Source organism: Endocarpon pusillum (assembly GCF_000464535.1).
Source record: "Endocarpon pusillum Z07020 unplaced genomic scaffold C673589, whole genome shotgun sequence".
Classification (NCBI taxonomy): domain Eukaryota; kingdom Fungi; phylum Ascomycota; class Eurotiomycetes; order Verrucariales; family Verrucariaceae; genus Endocarpon; species Endocarpon pusillum.
In genome coordinates this window covers 63115-88262 of record NW_006913453.1, presented here as the reverse complement: position 1 = coordinate 88262, position 25148 = coordinate 63115, and the positions used below count along the sequence as shown (strand labels likewise).

Genomic DNA, 25148 nt, shown 5'->3' with positions numbered 1-25148 from the left:
GTTGCTAGTGGTCAAAGCTCCTTATCACTGACCACTCATGCTGCTCGGATTAGGTTGATATGACAGCATCATGCGCACGTGGTCTATTCCTTCTTCCACTTTTCTACCTCCTCTGTTGCTTCCGCCAGAATCTAAGAGGAAATAAGTTATTCGGTCGCCTCACTTACTATCCTAGACACTTACAGAGAATTGGTTTCGCACATGACCTGTGGTGTCAATTGAATCAGCCGAGAAGCCTTTTGGACAACCCTGCTATGCCTAAATTACCGTAGTAGGTTAGACAGCTCCTCTAACTGATCGACGGAACTTAAGCTTTTTACCAGCTTCTACGGCCCCGCGTTCCCGGCGCAAGTTAAGGTTAGGATGTGGCAAATCGTACCCAATGATGCCGATCACTTTCCTTACGTGGGTAGTACAGCTACGGAATGGTGCAAATCATGCACTCCAGATGGCCCATGGGGAAACTGCAGCTGCATAAATCACACCCTACTCGCTACAAGGGTTCATGTGGAGCAAACACCATATCCCAACACACACAATAGACGCCGCCACTTCATTTGTGTCTGAGGATACAGAAAAGCAGATACGTGCTGCTCAAATCTCGGATAGTCAGGATGACTTCCCGTTCTCAGCTTAATCATCCAATCCGATGTCGGGCCTCCACTTTTGTTGATGATTCCCTCCTCGGATCCTGCGTCTGAGCCGCATGCGTTTCTCCGAAATCCTTCCCAAGCAGAGTTGCACATGATCTGCTTCTCAATTCTTGACACGTGCAGTGTGCAGTCACAGCTTGCATTGCATTAGTTTGTTGAAGTATAGGATGGTTCAGCTGGATGGCGAACAAGTGGCGGTCTGAAATCACGATAAAGGCGGTGGTGTCATTGAAAACCACATTGATTACGACTATGCTCCTGTATTTAATGTATGCTGACACCACTTGGAGCTCATCCTCGACTGAAATTTAGAGCCAAGGCCTTTGACTAGGTAGCAAAGCTATTCACGAGATGGGAAAATGGGCATGTATGCAACCCTAAATTTGTAAGCACTCGTGTCTAGTACGTACCATGTTCAGAATGAGCATCAGCAGAGGCCTGTGAGCCTGGGATTGAAAACAGGGCATGCAGAGCGACTGCATGTTATTCCATTGAATCATCTTGATTCCTCTCTAAACTGACATCCCGATTATGCATTTGCCATCACCAAGCACTTTGGTTCGCTTGAGCTCCTGGCAGCTGCCGCATCTCCCATGTTTAAACCTCTTTGTTCCGCAGCTTGCATGACTCGTCCTTGGTACGGTCAGTCCGTCATAGTAACATCACCCCGTGATCATCAGCTTGTTGATTGTGAGTTGGTAACACACTAGCCACCAGTACCTTGGGCCATTCATATCACTTGATTGTTGATCATTTATTTGGCAGCTAGCCTGGTGTTCGGAGCTGGCCGGCTTGGTTTGGGAGAGCCACATTTCGACAGACATAATCAGGAGGAAATTAACCAAAGGAGGAGCATCTTTCTGCGCAGTATTTCCCGCATTTAACGTATTCGGTGTAGCGAAAAATTCTTCATTAGCGTAATATAACATCTTAAAAGTAACAGTCATTCTGGTGGTAACTGGAAGTAGTCAGACTTGTCAATGATTGTAAAATATGATCTTTCGCTAATTGGTTAACAGAGTGCCCTTGTAACAACGATCCTCTGGCATTGTGCACGTCATTCCCCGCGCGACCTATATTCGCAGCCAAGTTCACGTCTGATTTAGCCGCAGGCTGAATCAATTGGTGCTCATCTCTGAAGATAGCAAGTGTGACTCCCTTTAACTTTTGTACTTCGGACGAAGCACCTATCGAAGCCATTGCTAACTCGCCTGAAGATTCGTGAGATAATCTCAACAGGACAAAGCAAAGGTAGGTCTGGCTACAGTGGCCTTTCCCGCAAATGTGATCCGCACGAATCCTCTCCATTGCAGAAAATGCAGTGATGGCAGGACTTCAGATTTTCCGTTTTCCATCTCGCTCCCTACGTCTAGCTTCTCCTGCCGCCCCCCAAACACCTCCGGTGTTTATTCCATGTTGCCTTCGATCCCCGGAGTCAATCGCAGATCTAACGTACTTCTTCCAAAAATGGCACCTCAATCCGCAGCTAGCCAGACACCATCACCCATGCCGCCTCCGACACCAGAGAACCACCAGTTCCCTGTTTGGGCCATAGTTGTAATAGCTGTTGTTGGGCTTTTGGTCGCCTCCCTGATGTTTTACCTCTTCATACGCAGGCATCATCATGGACGAAGCAGACCAGCCCGTGCCGTCGCAAAAGGAAGTCGAGCACCGTCCTCTGCCGTTAGGGTGGGTCAGCGAATTGGTTGATGATCCAAGTGATGCAAACATGGGAATACAACGAGAATAACGGGAGACTGCTAAGGCACCGTGGGCACAAGCATGGTGTAATAAAAGAACTCTGAAAGCGAAAGGCTGAACAAGCCAATTTGAACGCTTTGCTAGAGCACTTGATATACTGCACAATAGAGAGCGGCCATACTCATCTATCTAAAGCGCCGAGAGAAGCAAGCCTGTTCGATGGCCTGCCACTATGGGACTATGCTAACTGCCATCTGAATGGAGGTACCGATACGAGGCATGAGATATTGTCCACAGTTGTGGGATCAATCGCTGACCAAGAGGACGGGGCATTCGAAGCCGTCAGACTGAGAAAGATATCGAGCCGCGACATGAACTGTCGGAGAGATACATTGTGCAGCCCAACTTTCCGAGATAGATCTACCAAGAGTTTAAAGAACAGTTCGCACAAACTTCAATATCCTCAAACATTCTAGAGAAGCCGTAACACGGGCATTGGTGAGTCATTCTCGGTCCAGAGACAAGGTCGTCGTTTCGGAATCTCACGTGGAGACTGTTACGAATGCGCGGAAAGCATTTGGTGGAGATGGTCTATCTGATTTGGATTCATCGTGCGAAACCTGCAATCCTGAAAGCATCCATATCCGTGTCCAATGCAAGCCTGATGAGCGTCCGATAACCCTAGGGTCCAAGCCGAAATTCCATAAATGCCAGAACAAAATAACACATATTCCATTCGTACAGCTCCTCAGTTCCTCAAATACTGCCAGCCCAATACTAAACGTCCATGCGTCTTGTCCTTAGTCCACCTCGGTATCCAAAACTTCGCGTTGTCCTTGTTGTCAACCTCGTGCCAATAATCGCTCTGCCTCGATGTTAGCATGACAACGTCCAACAGACGTCAGCAAGATTAGGATGCTACTTACAAACACCAGGCCATATCTGTCCAGATCCTTATGCTCGAACGAACCGTGTTGAAACACCGCAGCAACCTTGAGTTCCTTCCAGCAACGATGCAGGAACTTGGCGGCTTGCACTTCCTCTTTGGTCTCATGCTTGGTCCAGCCGGTCTTGTAAAGTTTGTCGTGGAGAGCTGTGATGCTGACATCGATAGCTCTGATGAATTCGGCGTTCTCGGGTACTCTCGCTTTTCGTTCCTCCGTTTTCGCTGCTTTCTGCTTTGGGAATCTCGCTGTCACTCTTTCACGTTCTTCTGGACTCAGATGCTTGTTTTGGCGCACGTGAGCCTTGTCTCTGTGCTTCTCGGCCCATCGGTACATCTTTGTCTCGTCGCCTGCCACAACCTTTTGGGCGAATGGATGCTTGATGCCCGCTGGTATGACCCTGGTTGGGATGACTATGTCGTTGAGGATGTCTGGGCACATGGGGAGGTCGTTCTGCACTTTTCGTTGTTCCTCCTGATATGGTTGCGCGAAGTTGGATTTTTGAGGCGTGCTGTACGCCGGCCGCTTGTTGGGCTTGAACATGTCCTTTTCTGTTGCTGCTTTTCGTTTCAGGATGCAGGGTAGTGGTGGTGAGGGGGTGGCGATGTCGGAGGGTGATTGGGTTATGTTCGGTGGTGATGACATGTTGTAAGAGATGTTGATGGAGTGGTGAGATATATATGATATGTCAATGATTTATAGAGGTCGTCGAGGTATTAAGTCGAGAATGATACATGTTGTTGAGTGGTTGAAGAAGATGGATGCTTGGCTGTACGAGGTATGATATCGAAATGCTTCAAGCTGTTTTATGCTGATATGATTGTTGTGAATGGAAGAAATCGAAGAAGGATGAGAAATTTGCCACCTTTATATACCTGAGTGAGCACCCTACTATCCCAGCTAGAAAACCATCTTATGACCCTCTATACCGTACTCAGATCTTCAACTCCGCTACCTGTGACTTAAAGTCCCTATCGAGGACCCTCTTTCAGCCCTACCAGGAACGGCGCCGTTGCAAGTTCAGGAACTTGAGAACCCTGATCCGATCTCTCGGGACGCGCTAGTAAGGCGCTCCTATCACACCCTCAGAACCTCACGATGACCGTTGGTGTAGCGGGTCCACCTGTGAGTCACAGAACGACGTTGAGAACCTTAGGGAATTTTATGAACGAGGGCAAAAGCCGGTGGATCTGAGATGGGTGCACACTTGCTTGTTTGAGGGAACGTCCTTGCGAAATGTTGAGGTTGTGAGGACCTGTGCTTTCTTTTTTTCGAATGGCCTGTGATTCTTGAGACCATCTGCGTCGTGCTCGTCTTGCTTCTTGCTTGAGCTCGAGATGCATGTGCTTGGAAGGAGAATTGTGCAGATATTGAAGTGCGACATTGCGACGCATGTTGAGGCAATGCTTAAGGCTGAAGAGCTGGAGTAGTTCACTGAATGCACTGTCTCAATGTATGGTGTGGAGGTGGTCTCATCATCCATTGCTAATCTATCCCGCTTTCAAAACCATCGGGTCTTGGATCGTTCACGCACCGCATGTAAATTTGCAGATGGCACTCTGAAATCCTTTCCCTTTGCCTACATGTCAAACTGAAGCATAATGTGCTACGATGCATTTGCTCTACTACATATGTCTTCGATGCGATGGTCACAATTCGTGGTCACCATGTAAAGAAAGGAGAGCAATAAGCGACCTAGAACTGAACCTCGAATAAGCAAAAGCTCAAACCCCAAAATCGTTTGAAAGACAGTTCAGGATCAGGAGAAACCCTTCCTTGAAGATGGGTTTTTGCGCATTCGAGGAAAGAGAGAAAGGATTTTCACATTTCAAGGAAGAGGAAGGAGGAGGGAGGAGGAGGGAGGAGGAGGGAGGAGGAGGAAAAAGACTGCTATCTGATTTTAGGGGGTATGTGCCTGCATAACAGTGGTCGAATGCCATAGGGAGGAACTGTCTATTTCCTGCCCAGGTAATGGGGTATTGAACCACCACACCACTGTGCCAAAGGATATTGATTATAGATTACCGATGGTTGGGTATTGGTTATGTGTTTTGGATGTTGAACGCCGACCAAGTTGCGAATCCTGGGATAGATATTCCGCCGCATACTTCCTACAACACCTCGAACTGGAGCCTGGTCCGAGTTGCTGTTTCTCTATTTCTGAAGCGATAACCATCCTGCAGATACCCGAAGGAGCGGACATCGTCAGCAGAAACAACGCTTCCGCAAGAAGCAAGCGACCATTTCAGTAGACAATGTACCATCATCCCAAATGCCCAACGTGGCCAACTATGCCTTAGAGCCGCAGCCGTGAAATAGTTCCACCTTCCACCTGCCTGTCGTGTGCTTTCGAGCCTGAGGCGGTCTTATCACTGGTACCTCTTGAAAGATATCCGTTGGGAGCAGAGAGTCATGCATCGAAATCCGTCGCGCCACCTGACTCCTGCCGGACATGGCGCAAGACTCCGACCAAAAACATGGAGCAGCTGAGTGCGGTTCGAGCGGATTGCTTGTTGAGTTTTTAACGCGACGCTCGAGGCTCTATCCTTCCGCGGTCGTCGTGCACGGTATATCGATTTTCGATCCAGCGCTTCGGAGCTTTCGACGCTGGAAACTTCGCACCACCTTGGATCACCAGAACCGATCACAAGATACGATTCAGACATCAGAAGTATCGTCCTGTGGAGCCATGGCCGATGAACTGCGTGCAATCTCGGTGGTGCTTGATACAAGGCAGCATGGTAATCTCTATCCTCAGGTGCTGTAGGGAATGGGGCAGTCCGATCAGTTCTGAGCACAACGGTCGCACAAAAACTTTCTATATGTGAAGGACCCGCCCACCTTGATCAGTCTATCCAAGAAAGAAACGCGTACAGTACTGAGGTTTCGAGCGGCTTCGACTTCAAAGTCGCTCTAAAACTAGAGGTAGATGACATCACTTAGACTGGAATGGAGTGGGTTGGTTGTCTATTCATGCATGAAGATGAGATATAATATAATGCACATAAAGTCAAAGATACGCAGTACTTGGTGTTGGCACGGTTTGCATGACTGTAGGCTTGACAGCGATTGGTGAGATCTCTGTTCTTCTGAATTCGCATAACCTTTCCTTCCTGTTATTGAGGCAGATGAGCTTTTTGACACGTAAGTCGGAGCTGTGTTGTTCACAGAACGAGCTGCGTTAGTCCTAAAGGTAGATATAACGTACGACTTCGGCTTGCAGTACCTTTCTTGCTCTCTGTGATTAATGTAGATGCTCTGCTGCCAGCTGCACCACGATAGCAGAGCTTGCCATTTGTTTTCTGGTGTATCTCTTCTTGAACGATCTCAATGCAGATTTAGAAAGAAGAAAACGCCTAGTTCACGTTGTCCTAGACAGGTAAGCCGCAGAATAATACATGCAGAAGGCATGGCGTTGTAGCTACTAAAAGCCCATTTGGGCGTAGCAAGGGAAAGGTGCCTTTCATGCACTGCTAAAGGCAGTAAACTTATTTGCAACTAGAAGGTACGATGTAATACCTGCAGCAGGTTCAGGCTATTTGAAAGAGCGAATCTAACTGGCCGGAACGCACCGGAGCGACCGATCCAGCCATTGGTCCTTCTTCAACAAACGTCCTAACTTAGTGGGCAGCAACAACCAGGAGAATTGCAGAGCAGGTTACTCAATGACCACGTAAGGCCGGCATGGTGGCCCAGGGGTGAATGGATGGAGGCAAAGCACCAGCACAAGATCAGTCGCTGCAGAAAATTCATGAATCAACTGGAATTGGAGACTCTGGGTACAAGATGGAAAGTCGAACCCGACCTTCATGACCTGAATACGCCTGGATGAAGAAGTGCGTATATTTGGTAGCATGGAGTGTGCATGTTCTTGATATTGCACCTGTTCGCTACGTCGACGAGGAAGTCCCTCAGAATCAAGACGCTTACTAGCTACCTTCTCCGATTACTCTCTGGCCAGCAATCACATGAAATCGTCGTCATCCCCTTGGCTACTGGTGTCACTGCTGGACGGAGACTTTTCCCGGAACTGATGAATCGTAGAGCCGGTTCGGCTGCTCTGACCTTCGGCCTTTTCCAGGTCGCCGACACCTAGCTTTTCAACACCGTGTTTGGCTTCCTTGTCCTCCGCAGTGGCTGTGTCTACCTTTGAGTCTCTGTCACCAGTGTCATCGTCTCCGTGACTAGACTTGTTATCTTGAATGCCTTCAGCGACTTCGACACATCCGCTCTGATTCTCGGTCGGTGGCTTTACTCTTTTATCGGTAGGGGTTTTTGAGCATATGCCATGAGAAAGTTTCGCTTGTGGGAGACTAAAAAGGCGCCCCATGGACCCAAAACTCGCAAGGGGTAGATCAGTGTCTCCCATGTCCCAATCGAACGTGACATTGAGCCACCGCATGCCACTGCAGCTCTTCAAGTTCTTCCTCCCATTCCACCAATTTTGAAATTGGGCCTTGCTAAGATGGTCCCAGCAGGATTTGTTGCCAGAGCGGACAAGCTCAGTGCGGATATAGTGCTTCCAACGATTTCCTTTAGGATGCATTCCTAGAGTGGCGTCCCTCAAGGCCATCCGATGCTCGTAAGTTGACCAGATCAGCCAACCTAGAACGGCCAATTCATATTCATCAGTGGGTACTAATGAGTTTTGACGCTTAGTCTGGTCAGTCACGGAAGCTGGCTCTTTGTAGATGAACATCGATATCTTGACGCAATCTTGAGATATAGTAGATCCAGGAATTGCAACGTGAGTACTCCGACAATTCTGACAAGGTCGTGCACAACGCGGCCATATCTGGGCTGCATTGCTCTCAATCGAAACGTCTATGGCTAAGCCTTTCTCATGAAGATTCTCCCTCCCAAAATATTCATTAGTCATGTCCTCAACTTCTTTCAGCTTGAGGCTCTCCTTCACTGCTTCCTGCGATGATCGTGGTATGGACGCATTGAGGAGATCATTCTCACATCCTCCATTGTCATCACATTGGGTTTTGAGAGAATTATCTTCAACCTTATCTTCGTTTTCCGCAAACATCAAACTGTTTCTCTGCTCTTGCATGCTTTCACCCCCATCAGTCAACACTTCGTTGTTGGCTCGAGGTTGTAATGCAATCTTGGAAAGTCGGTTTAAAGCGTGAGGCCTAGGGAAAGAGTGTGCAGTCTTGTTCAACGTGGTTTCGGAGTGATTTGGTGTTGAAATAGCTTGGTCAGAGTCATGCCTCTGCCTTTTCTTCGGCTCCCCTGCATCTGTGTTGGCATCACTTTGACGTTTCCGTTTCGTGCTCGGCTTAAGCTGTGGCTTAGTCTGCGCCTTTCCTTTCATATCTCTGATTCAAAAATACTCTTGGTGGTCAATGAAAGAAAGAAGCCCTTCGCCGATCCTGCCGGACCACCCCTCTTTTCCTGGCTTATTCCCGTTGCATATGACTGTTGACTAGCTGCTCCTCGTGGGAAACACAAGGGAAGTGTTGGTCAATCAGACATTGCCTGTTTGTCTCGGCGGAATTTCGTGCTTTGAAAGCATGAAGCAATCACAGACTGGACGGATTGGATTCTACGTCTTCTACACAATTGGGTGTAGGTTGATTGTGGTGGCCCCGGCGAAATATTTGTTTGTTGACAACGCAGCCTCACTTTTTCGGTAAAGTAGCAAAGTCTTTCACGGATGGGGTGTTCTTAAGAAGCAGTCATGCACAAGGAAGTCTCTTGACCACAAGAAGGCCCTCCGAAGCAGAGGTAGCTCGAGCTGTCCCGCTTCAAGGGTTCAATGAAGGGCGAAGGGCGGTGTGCTGGGTGAGTAACAGAAGATGCATGGCTTCAAAGCCGCTCGCTTGCTGGGAAATAGCATCCACCTGCTACCACTTGTGAAAGTGGATACTACTTCTTCTCTGGCGTTACCTCCCATTGTTCCCATCAAGTAATCCAGTCTCTAGGCTTCTTAAGTACTTGCATCAATTCCCTTTCTTTAATGCCGGTCTCACCGCCTGCCTCTTCTTGTGTATGCTCAACTCCAATCCCAGACCAAGGATGCATGTATTCCCACCTTGCTGTCAGAGGTAGACTCATAAGAATGCTCTCAATACGCGCGCCTGGTGTTCGTAATCCGAAGCTCGTACCTCTGTCATTAACTAGATTAAATTCCACATAACGGCCCCGCCGGATTTGTTGCCATAGCTTGTGCTCTGGTAGATATGGCATGTCTTTCCTCCTTTTCAAGATGGGAAGATATGATGGTAAAAAAGCCTCTAGACCAGTCGTAACGAACTGAAAGATGTCTTCCTGCGGATTCTTGGCTAGTGGCCTAGATGAAGCATCTAGATCATCGAAGAAAATGCCACCAAGACCTCTCGATTCATCCCGATGTGGTATTCTGAAGTATTCATCACACCACTTCTTGAACTTTGGATAATATTCCTTGTCATGCTTGTCACATGCAGTCTTGATGGTTGTGTGGAAATGTTGCGCATCCTCCTCAAACAAGTAGCTTGGAGTAAGATCTGTTCCGCCGCCGAACCACCAATTCTGGGTGACTTGACCCGTAGCATTGACAGGGTCTCTCGGGTCCGAGGTTTCGAAGTATCGGTAGTTGAGATGGACTGTAGGCGCCATTGGATTGTGCGGATGCAATACCAGAGAAATACCAGCGGCGAAAAAATCAAGCGACTCCACGTCCGCATCAACGAAAGACTTGTGGTCTGCCCTCATTTTTTCGATTGCTGGTCGTGGTAATGTACCGTATACAATACTCGTGTTGACACCCGCCTTTTCAAACACGTTTCCTTCCTGTAAAACGCACGAGGTTCCTCCACCACCGTTTGGCCTGCTCCAGTTGTCTCTTCGGAACTTCTTGCCATCAATATTCTCAAGTGCGAAGACGATACGATTCTGATGATCATTAATCAGAGCTTCCATTCGAAGCCGCATAGGAGAGAGTCGTGTGATCCTGGTCCTCCTCTTCGTGACCTCGTCTACCTCTGCTAGGGTAGTTGACGGCTTAGAGAATTTGACAGGGGAGGGTGAGTCGAGCTCCGTGGATGATGCAGTCGCCATATTGTAAATGATGGCGCCAACGAATACAACCCCAAAGGAGATCTGAAGGTAGTGTCGCCATACTGTCCGCCGCTTTGCAGGGTCAATTTGCTGTGCTAAGACTCGACGAGAAACAGAGAACGGTCGGGGTGCAGGTGGCTTTGGTGAGCCCAGTTTTCGACGAGACCTTGTCGATGGTGTGCGAAAGACATTCCAATAAGGATCGTATCCCTTCAATCTCCACATGCTGAAAATTGAGTGGTGTATATGAGAGCTGCATTTCTGTGGTCCAATTGTGTTTGTATCGGCAGAAGCTCGGGAATAGTAGTTAGCGTGCCCAGTTTGCAGATGAAACAGACTGGCCAATGCAACGTCAAATGCTCCTGTTGTCTTGTTCCATATTCACCATACATGAGAAGGTCAGATCTAAGCTATCTGACAGTGTCTCTCTAGAGACACTTATGCTCCATTTAAGCATGGCAGAGAACATGACAGGAAACACGGTAGAGAACATGACAGAGAACCCAGTAGAAATCACGACGGAGAACACGGCAGAAAACTCGACGGAGGATATGGCAGAGAACCCAGCAGACTTACCAAAGGGAGAGCGCATTGAACTAGCCATCGCAGAATGCCAGAAAGAAAATGGAATCAGCGCCAGGAAAGCCGCAAAGAAATACAACGTAGCTCCATCGACCGTTACTCGAAGGTTGAATCATTCAGTCCAGTCTGCATCAGTAGCACATCAATCTCGTCAGCGGTTAACTCCGCAAGAAGAAAAGCTCATCATTCGGAAAGCGCTCCAGCATTATGAGTCGGGCCTACCTCTTGGTATCAGGCACTTGCATGAATTTGCAAACGAAATCCTCTGTAGCAAAGATACAGAGGCGCCTGAGATTGGCCACAACTGGCATCGAAGGATGCTTGCAAGGAACCCATCCATCAAACGAATTTTATCACGGCCCCCAGCCCGAGTACGGACAGCTAAGCTCATGCGGAAAGATACATTGGACGAGTTCTTTGCGCTGTACAGTGACCTACGTAAAACCCATGCGATCGCGTCCACCGATGTGTACAACATGGACGAAAAAGGCCTTCTGACAGGAGCAAATCAGCAATCCAGCGTGCTGATCCCGATGGAGAAAAGGCAAGCGTACATGCGGCAGGAAGGAAACAGACAGTGGGCTTCGGTTTTGGAATGTATCTCGGCCGACGGTGAAGCTCTACCAGCCTGGATGGTCTTCAAGGTCGTCAACCAACCAAATAGCGGGTTCAAGCATCTCGGGACTGGAGAATCGAGCATTGCAATCAGTGAAAAGGAGTGGACAAGTAATGTGTTAGCACTACACTGGTTACAAGAACATTTTCATCCTTTGACAGAAAAGCGAAGGCACGGCGAGTACAGGATGCTCATTGTTGATGGTCATGGTTCGCAGTGTACACCCGAGTTTGTCGATTTTTGTGTTAAAGCCAAGATCATTCTTCTCATTCTACCTCCACATAATACTCGACTTGTCCAGCCCCTCGACGCGGGTACACTTCAGCCACTAGTACAAGGCTACAGCAATTTCCTTGATGACCACAAAAGATTCTGCAAGACGTGGTTGAACAAGGAAGATCTTATCAAATACTACCAACTCGCCCGGAAACAAGCAATCAACAATGCCAACATCATGGCAGGATGGAAGAGAACAGGTCTCTTTCCCTTTAACCCACAGGAAGTACTTCATCAGCTACCAAATCTGTTTTCAGGGCCTTCTCGGAGTCCTGGGGCTTCCTCAGAACCTCCCGAAGATCCGTTTTAATTTCCAATACAGGGACATACCCCCTAAAACCTTTCGGTGCCTTAAAATACCCTCTTCCTTCTACCCTGGGATAAACGATGTGTATAAGGCTACTGGAATGCCTGTCGGTATAAGAGCATGCTTGAAGGCTTTATGGAAAAGAGCCGGTGCAAGCAGATGCTCCCCTTGGCATGGACCACCCATCTCCTGGGCAGATTTTGAAGTGCTGGGCCATGAGCCGTGAAGATGTAGACTTGGTCAGATCTGAAAGACGAAATCATTTTGGTGGCTCCTGAGCAAACATACAAACGAGGGCATCACTTGCCCCAGCTATCCTGACTGCTTAAGAATACTGGACACTGATGTGACACTCACGATGAGTCGCGCCCAAGAGAACTTTGCTCTCCTCAGCTATGGTATATCAAGGCCGATTAGCTCGGATGATAGCGCGCAGGCCGACAGGAAAGCCCGTGATGGAGCGACACCAGCGCCCACTTCGCTACCTTACCCGTATCGCCCCCTCCTGGAATCTACTCATGTCTTTACCAGAAAGAGGTGAGCACCAAGCTTGGGGACATTCGCTGTCTAGCCACATATGGGAAAATGGACCAGTTCTGCCATTGACATTCTGATATTATGAGCAAACTGCGCGGACTCTCTGCTTCGGGGCTTATCAGAGATGATAATATGAGCCATTCTCTATGAACTCTTCTCAGCCGCAATATTCAGAGCAGTGGCAAAAAGATACAAAACCCCGTGACTCCGCGTAGACCGACAAGCTGTGAACATGACATCTCTGCATGATGTGCATTTGCGTAGCGCATATTATTTTCTGAGTCATAACAGTAAAAGCAGAATCACCAGACAAGTGTTTCAACAAAGCACGTGGGAGCACCTAAACTTCTACCTCTTCCACGGTCGAGTACCTTTTGAAGACCATAGACCTTTCCTCTAGTTAGTACCAAGGTTCCCTTCTACGAGATTCGACAATAGCTCCGACGTTATACTACGTATATATTCACCTCCAAATCATTGCATGAACATCAGGCACCGTATCTCCAGCCGCATTGGTACTAGCGTCATCCACCACCGCCTCTGACTGATTACGCGGGGCTGCCGCCTTGCCATCAACTTCATCTTTTACTCACCTACTACTTCGTCAACATCAACCCCTCTACCACCTGTAACAACCCACAATCGATCAGAACACCTACGTCGCACATCTATCAGCCTCACATCCTCTATCTCAGACAAACCACCAGCACCATGCGCTCCAAATTCAAGGACGAGCACCCCTTCGAAAAGCGCAAGGCAGAAGCTGAACGCATCCGTCAAAAATACGCCGATCGCATCCCGGTAAGCACGCCCCATCCATTCCAAACCCCCCAAACCTCTCATGCCCTCTTGCGTCCCTCCTCCCTCCTGTCACCCTCTTTCAACAACCCTCTCTTTTTCCTTTTGCATCTTATGCTGATATCGGTATGCTTGCCCAAAACAGGTGATCTGCGAAAAAGTGGAGAAGTCGGACATCGCCACCATCGACAAGAAGAAGTACCTGGTGCCGGCCGACCTGACGGTCGGACAGTTCGTCTACGTCATCCGCAAGCGCATCAAGCTGAGCCCGGAGAAGGCCATCTTCATCTTCGTGGATGAGGTGCTGCCCCCGACGGCGGCGCTCATGAGCAGCATCTACGAGGAACACAAGGACGAGGATGGCTTTCTGTACATCACGTGAGTTGCTGTTCTTTCTTTTTCACCGTCCGAGTGTGGAAAGTCGGAGTGCGGCCTGGGGCGGTCATGTGGCGCTGGTGACTGCGCTGCTGCCTGCCTGCTTCGATGCTTGCAAGATCATACTTAAATCCAGATGCTGACCTGTTATATCCCAGATACTCCGGCGAGAACACCTTCGGCGACTGCTAGATAGCTGTCGACCTCTTTGAATCTGGTGGCATTCGTGCGGCAAGGATGATCAAAGACCCGGCTCTGCTGGACAGGCAATGCTAAACGGAAAGTCAACAGGCGAAGGAAGGTGGTTACTGCTCTGCTCTGCTACTGCTACTGCTACTGCTACGGCTATTGATACTACTCGTCTGACGTGGAGTTTTCGGATTTATACTTTACACACACAAGTTTTCCTACTTCCCCTACCACCTCGTTCTGAGCGCGGTGAATCAGAGACGCTCAGATCAGGGATGGCGGGCTTGTGATATGCAGCTTGTGACGGTACTTAGAGCATGCTAGCTAGTCGAATGTGATCAAGGTCGTCATTCCTGCCAATGCCTGCGAACCGTACTTGCGCTTCTATCGAAAGGGAAGAGGAGGATGGACACCCCTTTCTTCGCAGGAAGTCTATAAAAAGAACTCGTAGCCAAGTAGTATTGTGACTCGCCATTCTGCCCCATCGTAGACGCTAAAATGGTTGGAGTAAGCTGTACAAATACAGCGATCTGGGACATGTGTCTTCCCTTTCCCTTCCCTTCAAGGACTCGGCTCACCACGGCATTTTCTGAACTTCCATACCACCAAGCGGACGCAGAAGCCCCAAGCATAGCGATACTCGCCTCCCATGATGATTTTGAAAACCTCAAGGCACACGCGTTTGAGGTACTCGATCCAGCGCTGACTGTCGTCGTAATCCCTTGCTGTGCGAAGGGTGTCGCGGGAGATCATTCTCGACCCTGCAACAGCCTCCCTCTCTTTCCATGAACATGCGGATTTTGTCAACCTCGAGCGGATCATCACAGTCCAGCTGCTTTGTCAAAATTACCATTACCACCTCCGCAGCAAGGGTGGTCTCGATACGCTCAGCAGGGCCCAGATACTCCCCAACCTCTCTGTCACTTATCAGCATCTTTCGCAAACGATGCACCATCATCTGATCCTCATCGTTCCACCTCGCAACCAGGAGGCGCTCGGGAAAGCTCCATGGCTTATGCTTGTAGCACAGCATCGTGCGTTGCTGGCAGTTGATATCGACTGGGCACCTTGACGGCGCCACGGCTCTCCAAGATCTCGACGCATCCCTCGTCTCTCTTCATCCCAGACACCAAAAGCATCGGCGACAAGACAGATACATCGAGTTCTGCCTAAGCTCTCATAGGAAAGGTCCCCAATTGGAGTGGCACGGACTGAGGTAAGAAGCATTTACATCGTACTCATCAAGCGCTCGCAATGACAGTTGCCGTTCACCGGCAGTGTGATAGTATTCGCGTTGCCGTTCATCGAGGCACTTTGCGAGAGTGTCCAAGGTGCTGAATGGAATGTTGGGGGGCCACCACCTTCTGAACCATGGACCAGAATGTAATACTTTTGTAGGCGCTGGAGAAACGGCCCTGTGGACCGCTAACTTGCCAGCATTCCGTCCTGCAGAAGCCTTCGCCTTTCAAGACCAACCTTTGGAAGATCCCGCTGCTTTATTTCTTGAGGTAAAGCTTCGAGGCGAAAGAAGCGAGGCTATCCCATATCAAGTCCAGTGGGATTGAGCTCCCGGAGGATGAGCCAAACAATGACTTTAGATTCGGTGAGACTTACTACGAGATGAATGTAAAGCGAAATGGGTTCGAGTAACAAAAGAGGTTTTGAGCACGTCTCAGAAGTGACGCGTTTGACGGCTTCAAGGAGGGAAAGGACGGCAAAAGTCATGTCCAAAGGTGCTGAAGAAGCAAGGGACGACAGAGTGGCCTAGAACACCACAAAAAGAAAAGAAAAACAAAGCATCAGCATGGCTAGATACAGATTTAATGCTGGCATATCAGTCTGCAACATTCGCAAATCTCCGCCGTTGCATCTAGGCGTCGGCTTCCACAACTCTTGATGTATTCCCCAAGCCGCCATCTAAACCAGGTGCCGTCAAGATTGCCTCAAATTCTGACCTCCGTAAATTATACATGTATTGGAATTTCTTCTCTGGAAGAAAGTATTGAGGTGTTGACATGCTGTTCTCCTCGGGTAAATATACGCTAGTTGATTCAAGATGTGCTATGGGTCTCATAGTGAAGACTCAAACTCGAGCGATGCCCTGCACGGTGTTCACCATTTGAGATTTGTCATCCAATGAAAGTTGAAAACAATTCTAGCTCAACAGTGCAATATCAGTCAGTACCAAATTGTTGTTTACCTGCTGATTCGATCTTCCTGAGAGTAGAGATATCTAGCTTTAGGCCGTGAACAACAGCAACTCACGTGGATGAGGACATTCTGATTTTGTCTTGTCCTGTTGACCCATACCCAACCAGGGTCCCATGTTTAGCTGTGGTCTCGAATATTGTCATCTTGTGCACTTGACGAAGCAGGTTTGGATTTCATACCACCACAAGGCATTATGCCCGTAGTGCACGCCGATCTGCCTGGAGATGTTCCACAGCCAAAAGAGCGTACCGTGCTTACACACTCGCATCATCAACCAGCCATGAGCAAACCACAAATGGTAAGGGAATACTTTGAGCATTGTCTCACCGCCTTGCGAACGTACTTTCACCAAATTGAGACCCGGTCGGAAGAGCTCGCAAGCACTTCAAATGAAAACAAGATTTTGAAGGCAGAGAACGAGCGTCTGAGGGCTGAAAACCGCAATCTAAAGGAGAATGCAACCAAAGAATCGGCAGAGCTTGCTGTCCTCGAAGGCGACAAGGGAAAATCGAAAATGGCTGTGGAAGACTTGACAGTCAAGCTAAATAAAGCGCGGTCACGACACCGGCATTACAGAAGAGAAGCAGGAGAGCTTGAAAGAAGGTCAACGATCTCAAGGCTGAGGTCAGTGAACTCAACAGTAAAGTCGGCGCTCTTGAGGATAAAGTCGGTGGACTAGAATCAAAGATCGGCGGTCTCGAAGCCGAGGCCAGCAAGCTCAAACGGGTCAACCGAGATCTACAACGGCGATATAAGGGTATAAACATCTGCGCTCAAAAGCTGTGTCCGAATTCATACTTACTCTGTTCGATAGTGATGCTTCCACTTACCTGGGCCGCCTGTCAGATTCGCTTAGGTAGACTTGAGACCATTGCGAGATTCTGGATCGATGGCAGGATACACAAACCAAATGACAACATTATCAGATGGCGCAACAGCATCGCGCACGATGGAAATGTCACACTTGATCTTGCGGCGGTGAATTTCATGGAGATATATCCCAACCTTGATGGAGGATTGCATCATTTCGATGACTTTAAAAGCAGCCTTGACCAACACAAGATTTTGATGAGAAGACAATTCGCCTACGGTATCCTCAAAGTGACAAAGCTCATTGAAAATAAGAACGTTATGGAGCTCTTGACTGCGCGAGGCACGATTTGGGGTAACAAGGTCATAAGTTCATCAGTCAGAAGTGACTTCCTCGTGAAAACTTTTGAGCTGTTAATCAAGTACGAAACGGCAGCCTCCGAGAAAATATCGCTTGATCCCTTCCATGAGAATGGACCACTGGCCGCAGAGCTCGAAGAAATCAGAACAAAAGCGAAAGAGGTGCTGGCTAGGTACTGACGCCGGCTCGGCTGAGAAGCGACAACACAGTGGGTTTGTTGATTAAACGTGAAGAATTGAAATTTGGCCGAAGCGTTCTGATAAATCGAGGCCGGCATCAATCAGTCCAGCTTCGATAAAGGCTACAATGTGCTCCGCAGATATGGCAGGCTTGTCTAGCCTCCCTCGAAACATGAATCGAGTTGACAGGAAAGGGTGCGTCTGGAAAGGAAACTGGTCTATGATGGCGTTATACGAGACGAATCTCAACGAATTATGAGGATCCCTGTGGTACTGCTTTTGCAAAGCTTTTGTCTCAGGTGATTCGATCAGTGTGTGATGAATTTCTTGAACGGATTCACTCACAAGATACAGTGCTCCTCTTCCATGCGGCTTTCCATAGGCCCCTGCATATTTTGGACTTGCCGGTGGACTACTCCTACATAGTATGCTTATTCGTGCGAATCATCACATCCCTGAGCATCTTTCAACGACGAACTCGACTCAAGGACTTCAGGCATAGCGAAAGCTCCGTTGGTCACTGAAATTGGAAAAGAGCGAGGCAGCAAAAGTGGGTTGTTTCGAGCAATTTGTGGAATGTGTTGCACAGACTTCGGGAACCGCCAGTCTCTTACACGCAGAACTTTTATCGGGAACCCAATAGATGATGAAATGCTCTTTTTCTTTCCTATTCACATCTTGATGCTCCGAGTTCGCTTCTTGCAATGCCGTAATGAAGCGGGCTGATGTGATAAAGCACAAAAGTAACGCCTGGTGGCTGCCACAATGCAAAGACCAAACCGTCAATCATACAGGAAGCTTGAAACTTTTACCTTTCCAGACCCTGCGGTAAGAAACATGTAAGCGAGTAGGTATCACCATGAGCGAAGCGCCCAGATCGAGTGGGAACTTACTTAGTGTAGTACACCCAAAAGAAATCGGAGTACAGTACTGTCTGCACAATTCCAGCCAGGACAGCGATCTGATCAAAGTAGTCTTCGGTGAAGTATCTGTATATCCAATTGGGAATGTAGAGGGCTCGATAAATGCCTAATGCAAACAGATAATGCGTTGTTATCGTGTCCGCTTCGCCGGTACGCTGTAAGAGGAAGAGCTGTGGTAATATCGCAACAGACTCCAGCCAGATACTAAAGGCCCACAAGATTTCGGATGGTGTGTACTTGTAAGGAAAGACGACGGCGAGGACTGCAGACCCGCCGAGCAGGTAGCTAACTTTGAAGGTGTCTAGGTTGGGGTCATGGGTCGGTTTGTAGTCGTTAAGCATCAAGTAAAGCGTGTATGCGCTAGAACAGAGGAAGATGATTTTGAAGACGGTGTTCCATGCGGAATTTGTGAAGGACCAGAAGAGGTCTACACGCAATGCCATCAACAACACCGTTGGACAGACGTTGGGACCACTTACCAAAGTATCTTGTTACATAAACGAAGAAGTATAGAACTTGCGACTTGAATGATATGCCGGAGCATGACTGAAAACGGGGAGCCGCATGTGGTCAGCCGGTCTGTTTGCGCAGGGGGGTCGCCCAGTTGGGGGACAGAGCTCATACACTTGACGCTTTCATTTTCTGTAACAGTATGAAGATGGAGAGTAGGTGCGAAAGGTCGGCTAAGGGGGAGCAATATCAGCCATACTTCTTGGGAGGGCAGGGTGCAATGCATGCGGATCTGGCACCTTACCTAAAACTCGGAAAAGATTCATGGTTTTAGGATGTTTGGCAGCGCTGTGCTGCCGGACTTTGGTTGACTCAAGGCCGTGGAAAGACAGTGCAAAGGTAACAGCACAATACAGTAGTTTGAGAAGTGGGGTTTGCCATATAGGAAGTGGTTGTTGATGGACAGAAATAAAGCACAATGCAGCAAATGGACAGCTTGCATCTCGACCCTGGAGACAACTTAATACTAGTACTAGTACTAGTAATTAGGAGTACTACTAGTAAGGGCTACAAGGCGCCAAGCTTTCATTTCCGCGGCAGCTTCCGGCGCACAAGACCCAAAGCATGAGAAGCACCATCTTTTTCGGTGTCATTGTGTTCATGATACGTGCAACATACAAGAGACGACGCAAGCGAATATCAGACGTATAGTAAATAACAAACACAGTCAGACTGAGTTCTTTTGGATTGTATGTAACTGCCCGCGAAGGCCCCGAAATTTGTATCAGTAATAACAGCTGTCAGCTGGGCCTGCTATCTGCCAGAGCTTGCCTCTCTCCCTTCTAACATGTGGCATACTCCTATGAGTCATGCAACCACAGCTCGTAGTTGTCGTGTTTTCCATGTGAAGCCAATTGTGAAACCGAGATGTCGGACATCCGGAAACCATCCATTTGAGATACCACAGTTTTCTTTGCAGGGCGTCAAACTCGTCATGATGTCGATATTCCTGCTCAAATGCCACTTTTCCGTATTCGCGTGCATGCATCAAAGGCAGATAAGTCTAGTTGGGAAATAAATGCTGTATCCGAGCTCGAAAACTTATCTGCATGGATAGCGCTGGAGTCACCAGACTCCATGCCTGAGCTTTCTTCTTGTACACTAAGGATACGGATGGATAGAACCGAGACACGCTTGCTGCAAATTAGTATACAAAGTGTCCCTCAGTACTGGTGCGGTTGAGAGTAGTTGTCGGACGCGTCATAACCGTTTGAATAAGAGCGGTGAGAACCAACATTTCCATTGGACAGACCAGAGGATGTGTAGTTCAAAGACAACCCATTCTGGCCAATACTCGACATCGATGAGCCTGAAACCATTGTACTTGATGACCCTGAATGTACAGGCTCAGGACTGTGGACGTTTTGAGCCGATGAGAGCCATTGATTTCCCTGATACTGTGAGCCATAAACGTGTGTGCCAACAGGCGAAGACGGCAACATGGAGCTGTGGCGCGACAATAGCGAATCTCTCCGAGAAGCAGGCGGAGAGAGTAATGCAGGAGATTGTGGTGATGAATATACCGAAGAGGAGTGTTTTGGTGAGATAGGAGGTGACACATGAGAATTGCATCCTCGTCGCGCTTTGCATGTAGGACATATTTTGACAAATCGTGAAATAAGCTCTTTTGGAACCCTATTACATCCCATCAGCACTCGATGTCTTCAATACGCCACTCTAACCACCATGCTGTCAATGGCAGGCCTTTGCACAAGACATCATGGATAATAAACGGATAAAGTGAGATTCAAGATGGCATGTCACAGTGAAGAGCATACCAAGAGTAAACTCTCCGCACCTGGGCCGATGTTTTGTCCCTTCCACCATGCTGACATTGTTTATGAGCTCTGGTAAGAATCTTGAACAACTTCTCCCGAATAGCAACCGGTTTTCCTTCATGACAGATCTTCCGTTTGCTCTACCGAAAGACTAGATTTAGCAACTTTACTTACAAGAGGTATTGCGACGTCACTTACCTCTGGAATTTTCGAGTCGTCCGGCATTAGGGTGAACATCTTCTTCACCCAGAAGCTAGTGTAATTCGGATCAGAATCTGAACTGAATTGCTCGACTAAACGTCGAGCTTTGAATCTGGACACCCCGATGGAGAAACGGTCCGAGTGCACTTTGATTTTGGAAGTGGAAAGTCTGCTCACCGAAACTGCGCAGATTCCACTGCCGTTGTCTTCTTGTCAATCAAGACCGCTTTGATGTTTCTGGCTCGTCTTGCATGTATCAACGCCTTGTCTTGCTTCTTGGATGAGAGACTCTCCACGTAGCTATGATACTAATGTCAATAACGAGCAGACAGCTGTGAAGCCCGAGAATGAGCACATACAAGTTAATGAGCCGGTCGAACTCCTTGATATCAGGAAAGCCATCTAAGGGAGGCAGCACAGGCTCGGACAGCATGGTACGCTCGTTCGCTGACTCCTGGCTCTCCACGTCTGAATGCTGGTAAGGATCATGATGGTTAGAATACCGAGGACTTTGCGCAAGAGGATGTTGTGAAAGTTGCTGCAAGGAATAAGGAGTCGTTTGAGCAAGAGGCCTGTGATGGTATGCACCATTGTTTAGAAGTGGTGTACTGTAAGGATACTGTGCTGCCATCTGCAGGTTTTCGGACAAATAATGCGTGTCTTGATGTTGAGACGAGATGAAGGATGCCGCGTATGTCGAGTGGGTGGGAGAAACGTTCTCATACTGCGGGTGAGGACTGTAGTTATAGTTGTTGTCATTGTTTGTATAATGTGGTATTGCGAGCGAAGGGCTGGCCATGAAGTGATTTAGATCCTGACTGCTGCGTGGTGGGGTATAGCTGGTCATGGTCGATTGGAAATTGCCAGAACAGGCGACATGCATGTAGCGATTGGGATTGTTTGATGAATGGAATCGACGTGTCAAGCCGATGCTTCTTGAGGGCAGGTCAATATGAGCAGATCAGACGCTGTGAGAACGGGGTGCAGGCTCATAGAAGGAGGTCCAATCGGTTTCCGCCGTCCTCGGTTTCGTAGGGAGCCGAGCAGATCGATTTGTCGAACAACCAGTGGTATGAATATGACAGCGGAGTATCTACAGGACTGCCCGGGTGTTTCGATCTACTGCTAGAAGCAGTGAGAAAGTACTCAGAATGGGTGACCTTGGAGGCTGCAAGGACTCTCGTCTTGCAAGGACGAAGGTGATCACGTCTTCAAGGCAGATGGGAGTATTGCAGCACAACAAAAGAATGCAATGGGAATTCGACACTCTAAATGGAGGAGGGACAAACCACTGCAGCGTCGTCTGCTGCCAGCAATATGGATGTCTTTCTATTGGCAGGTGATTGAATATCTGCAAAACGGATCTCGCGGACATTGATTCAAAGTTACGACTTGGGGTTGCAGGGAATAGTGGCAGCACTCCAATCTCGAGTAAGAAGTTGTATATGGTGTACGTACGTGTAAGATGGGTCCATCGTTGACCCTTCCATTCTCTTTTTCTGCTTTCAAGGGGCTAGGAGTTAGTCCACACAGGCATGATATTTTGGGTGCATGGCTCAACCATAGCAGTGGATCCATCCACGAGCATATCGTGCTTGTGAAAGAGCTACAGCCTTGAAGAATCACGCCGCAACATCACCTATCTCAGATACCTCTTTCTCGACCATCTCCCAGAACAGGATCAGTGCAGATTGAAAGCCAATGCATTAGCGAATGCAAGACAAATCAGCGGATTTCATCTTGAGCTGCTTTGTCGCTGTGCATTTTCTTTCCGTGGCCGGCATGCTTCAAGGAACTTGGAGCCGTCTTCCATACGGGGCATATACACAACCGCCGCTCCCCGGAACTTTGAGCTTGACAGGGGAGTTCTGGATGTATGGGCTCCTTGTTCATCTCGAGGACGAAAACATACCAGTAAGCTCCAAATGTGATCTCGACTGAAAATTGGCCAGAATTCTGTTGTGAATTTCTAGGTTGTCAGGTACAGAAGCACTACTGTAACTTAGTTACAGTAGTTAGTTACAATGTTTGCTCTTCAGTGCCAAGGTTGACCATGGCATTCTCCAGACTTGGAACTCGGATTGATGAGAAGACCCTCCACCTCCCAAGTCAAGCTACAACGACCCTATGACTCAATACTGAGCAGGGCAGCTATCTGATATCACAACCCGGAACCGTATCTTCTGGATTAGCAAACCCACGCCAAATTCCCGCTCAAAGCCGACGCATTGGCATTTGGCATCGGAGCAGTCGAAGTCCCCAACCACCAGCCTTTCTTTTTATGGCTGATTTCTTACTTTCTAATTTCATATACTCTGTACACAAAGTATATTGCCCGTTGTCAGACATGGGCCAGTCCAACGCTTTTACATATCCTCAGCAAAGCTTCTTTTCCCCTGCGTTTCCAGAACTCGGTTCGACGTTCCCGCGGCAGTCAAGATCATTAGCTTCATCATACATGCGATGTGGTTGGACATCTCGTTTCTATACCCTGAGATGCTTTGACGAGATTGGGCTGCTCTCAAAACTTGTCGCAGAAACAAAGTTCGGGCTCATCCCGATGAGGTGGTAGACACGCCAGCGATCCTGTCAATGTTTCTGCTACGCAAGATTGATCTGAAACACAGGAAACTCAAACCCTTTTCAGGCGAGTGCCAACAATTGAAAGCATCTCCTGCCCCTTGTCAACCCTTAATACAGGATGTGGAATGCAGCTGTGCAGTGTTCATATCGATCTCCTGCTATGCACGAGAAGTCACCCGACAAAGCAGAGGACAGGGGCTGGTAAATCTGGTCTTTCATAAGGAGACCAGGTTGTCGCATCTTTTCAAGTCTTTGGCTGTCTTCTATCGAGGTATATTACTAGATCGGGTCAAGCGCCCTACCCGCCTTCAGTATTATACGCCCAGAGTCTTAATTTGTTGAATCAGAGAGATGCTTGACTTTAGTTTCCCCAAGGATAGCAGACCCCACCCGGCTACCTGCATACCTGCATACATAAGGTCTAGAGAATGGTGACGAGAACAAGGCCTGGCGCAAACCAATTGGACTACCGCTTGATGGAGAACACCGTGCTGTGGATGATTCGCATTGTCGTCATACTCCGTTCTCACGTTCTCCTTGCACTGCGCTCATGCAACTGAGCATTCGAGCTGTCGGCCGCGTAAATGCACCTCTTTTGTAAAATTGTTGTTACGCAAATTGCTCATGGCTTATCACCAATGCCCACACGCAAACAGATCACCCATCTGGAAATGAGAAGCCGGGTCGTCAACGAGCATGACTAAGATTGGCTGGTGAGAGTTGAAAGGAGGTCGATCGGCCTGGAGTAAATGTTGGTTTCCGGCATTTCCTAGCTCTGACCAAGGAAGATTTATTAAACATCGCAACAACTCTCAGGCAATGCCCTTCTGGTATATGTGATATCAGATCAACGCTCTTCATAATGGCAAGAGTGACCTTCCAGTGCCCACCCATCATTGCCTTTCGGAACCGTCTTTGGGGTGGAGGCACATGCGTGCCTCGTAGATGCGCGAGGTTTGCGCATCCTGGACACACTTAGAATACGCCGTGAGATTGGTCACACCATATGGTAGGGCAACAGAGACAGTACCACCCGACTACCTTCCCAGCAATATTCTGCATTCTGCATTACTTCATCTTGGCGTCCCGGCTAGCTGTACCACCGATCTTCAATCAACCTCGTCCATTAAATTCTTGTTGGCTGTGTGACATGCCAGCACTCAGGAGACCAATTTTGAGATTACTTGTATTGACAGCTGTCTTGTCATTCAGTGTCTCTCCCTGTGACACTTCAATTTAACTTTGTCCTTGATGGGTCGAATGAACTTCTCATTCAACAGCACTGTGGTTGGTCGATCAACAGCGCAAACGACATACTCCTCGTTTACCTGATTTGACATTGTCGAAATGGACATCTGACCCATGCTTAAGACATTCGAAACTTCAGCGAGGTGACTCAACACATTCTAGTACTGACCGCAGGTAGTGGGTTGGGGTTGGGAATACGTTTCAGGGCGGAGAAGCCATCATGGAACATTTTGTCTTTCTGGTCAGACAACACATAGCACCAGATCCTTTTCTAAAATCCAGATGAGCTATTCCGTGCTGTACGCCAGTTTGCTCT

The 25148-nt window shown here is 48.3% G+C and overlaps 8 protein-coding genes across 8 annotated transcripts; 3 read left to right on the top strand and 5 right to left on the bottom strand.

Annotated features, from left to right (window-relative positions):
* Positions 1-3102: 3102 nt before the first annotated feature.
* EPUS_06301 (uncharacterized protein) lies at positions 3103-3943 on the bottom strand (the record flags this gene model as incomplete). The annotated part of the gene is made up of 2 exons (XM_007787403.1): positions 3103-3219; positions 3281-3943. 2 exons carry the CDS (start codon positions 3941-3943, stop codon positions 3103-3105), a joined length of 780 nt encoding a protein of 259 aa, XP_007785593.1.
* Positions 3944-7262: 3319 nt separating this feature from the next.
* Positions 7263-8621, bottom strand: EPUS_06300 (uncharacterized protein; the record flags this gene model as incomplete). The annotated part of the gene is made up of 1 exon (XM_007787402.1): positions 7263-8621. The coding sequence occupies one exon, from the start codon at positions 8619-8621 to the stop codon at positions 7263-7265; it is 1359 nt and encodes a 452-aa protein (XP_007785592.1).
* A 590-nt stretch (positions 8622-9211) lies between these two features.
* EPUS_06299 (uncharacterized protein) lies at positions 9212-10573 on the bottom strand (the record flags this gene model as incomplete). The annotated part of the gene is made up of 1 exon (XM_007787401.1): positions 9212-10573. One exon carries the CDS (start codon positions 10571-10573, stop codon positions 9212-9214), a length of 1362 nt encoding a protein of 453 aa, XP_007785591.1.
* Positions 10574-10803: 230 nt separating this feature from the next.
* On the top strand, positions 10804-12132 carry EPUS_06298 (uncharacterized protein; the record flags this gene model as incomplete). The annotated part of the gene is made up of 1 exon (XM_007787400.1): positions 10804-12132. One exon carries the CDS (start codon positions 10804-10806, stop codon positions 12130-12132), a length of 1329 nt encoding a protein of 442 aa, XP_007785590.1.
* Positions 12133-13377: 1245 nt separating this feature from the next.
* Positions 13378-15100, top strand: EPUS_06297 (uncharacterized protein; the record flags this gene model as incomplete). Its single annotated transcript, XM_007787399.1, has 3 exons — positions 13378-13467; positions 13610-13842; positions 14764-15100. 3 exons carry the CDS (start codon positions 13378-13380, stop codon positions 15098-15100), a joined length of 660 nt encoding a protein of 219 aa, XP_007785589.1.
* Positions 15101-16432: 1332 nt separating this feature from the next.
* Positions 16433-17589, top strand: EPUS_06296 (uncharacterized protein; the record flags this gene model as incomplete). The annotated part of the gene is made up of 3 exons (XM_007787398.1): positions 16433-16842; positions 16881-16996; positions 17054-17589. The coding sequence occupies 3 exons, from the start codon at positions 16433-16435 to the stop codon at positions 17587-17589; spliced, it is 1062 nt and encodes a 353-aa protein (XP_007785588.1).
* An 889-nt stretch (positions 17590-18478) lies between these two features.
* Positions 18479-18955, bottom strand: EPUS_06295 (ER lumen protein retaining receptor; the record flags this gene model as incomplete). The annotated part of the gene is made up of 1 exon (XM_007787397.1): positions 18479-18955. The coding sequence occupies one exon, from the start codon at positions 18953-18955 to the stop codon at positions 18479-18481; it is 477 nt and encodes a 158-aa protein (XP_007785587.1).
* Positions 18956-20185: 1230 nt separating this feature from the next.
* On the bottom strand, positions 20186-21848 carry EPUS_06294 (uncharacterized protein; the record flags this gene model as incomplete). Its single annotated transcript, XM_007787396.1, has 5 exons — positions 20186-20657; positions 20801-20940; positions 20999-21053; positions 21179-21301; positions 21361-21848. 5 exons carry the CDS (start codon positions 21846-21848, stop codon positions 20186-20188), a joined length of 1278 nt encoding a protein of 425 aa, XP_007785586.1.
* Between the last annotated feature and the right edge of the window lie 3300 nt (positions 21849-25148).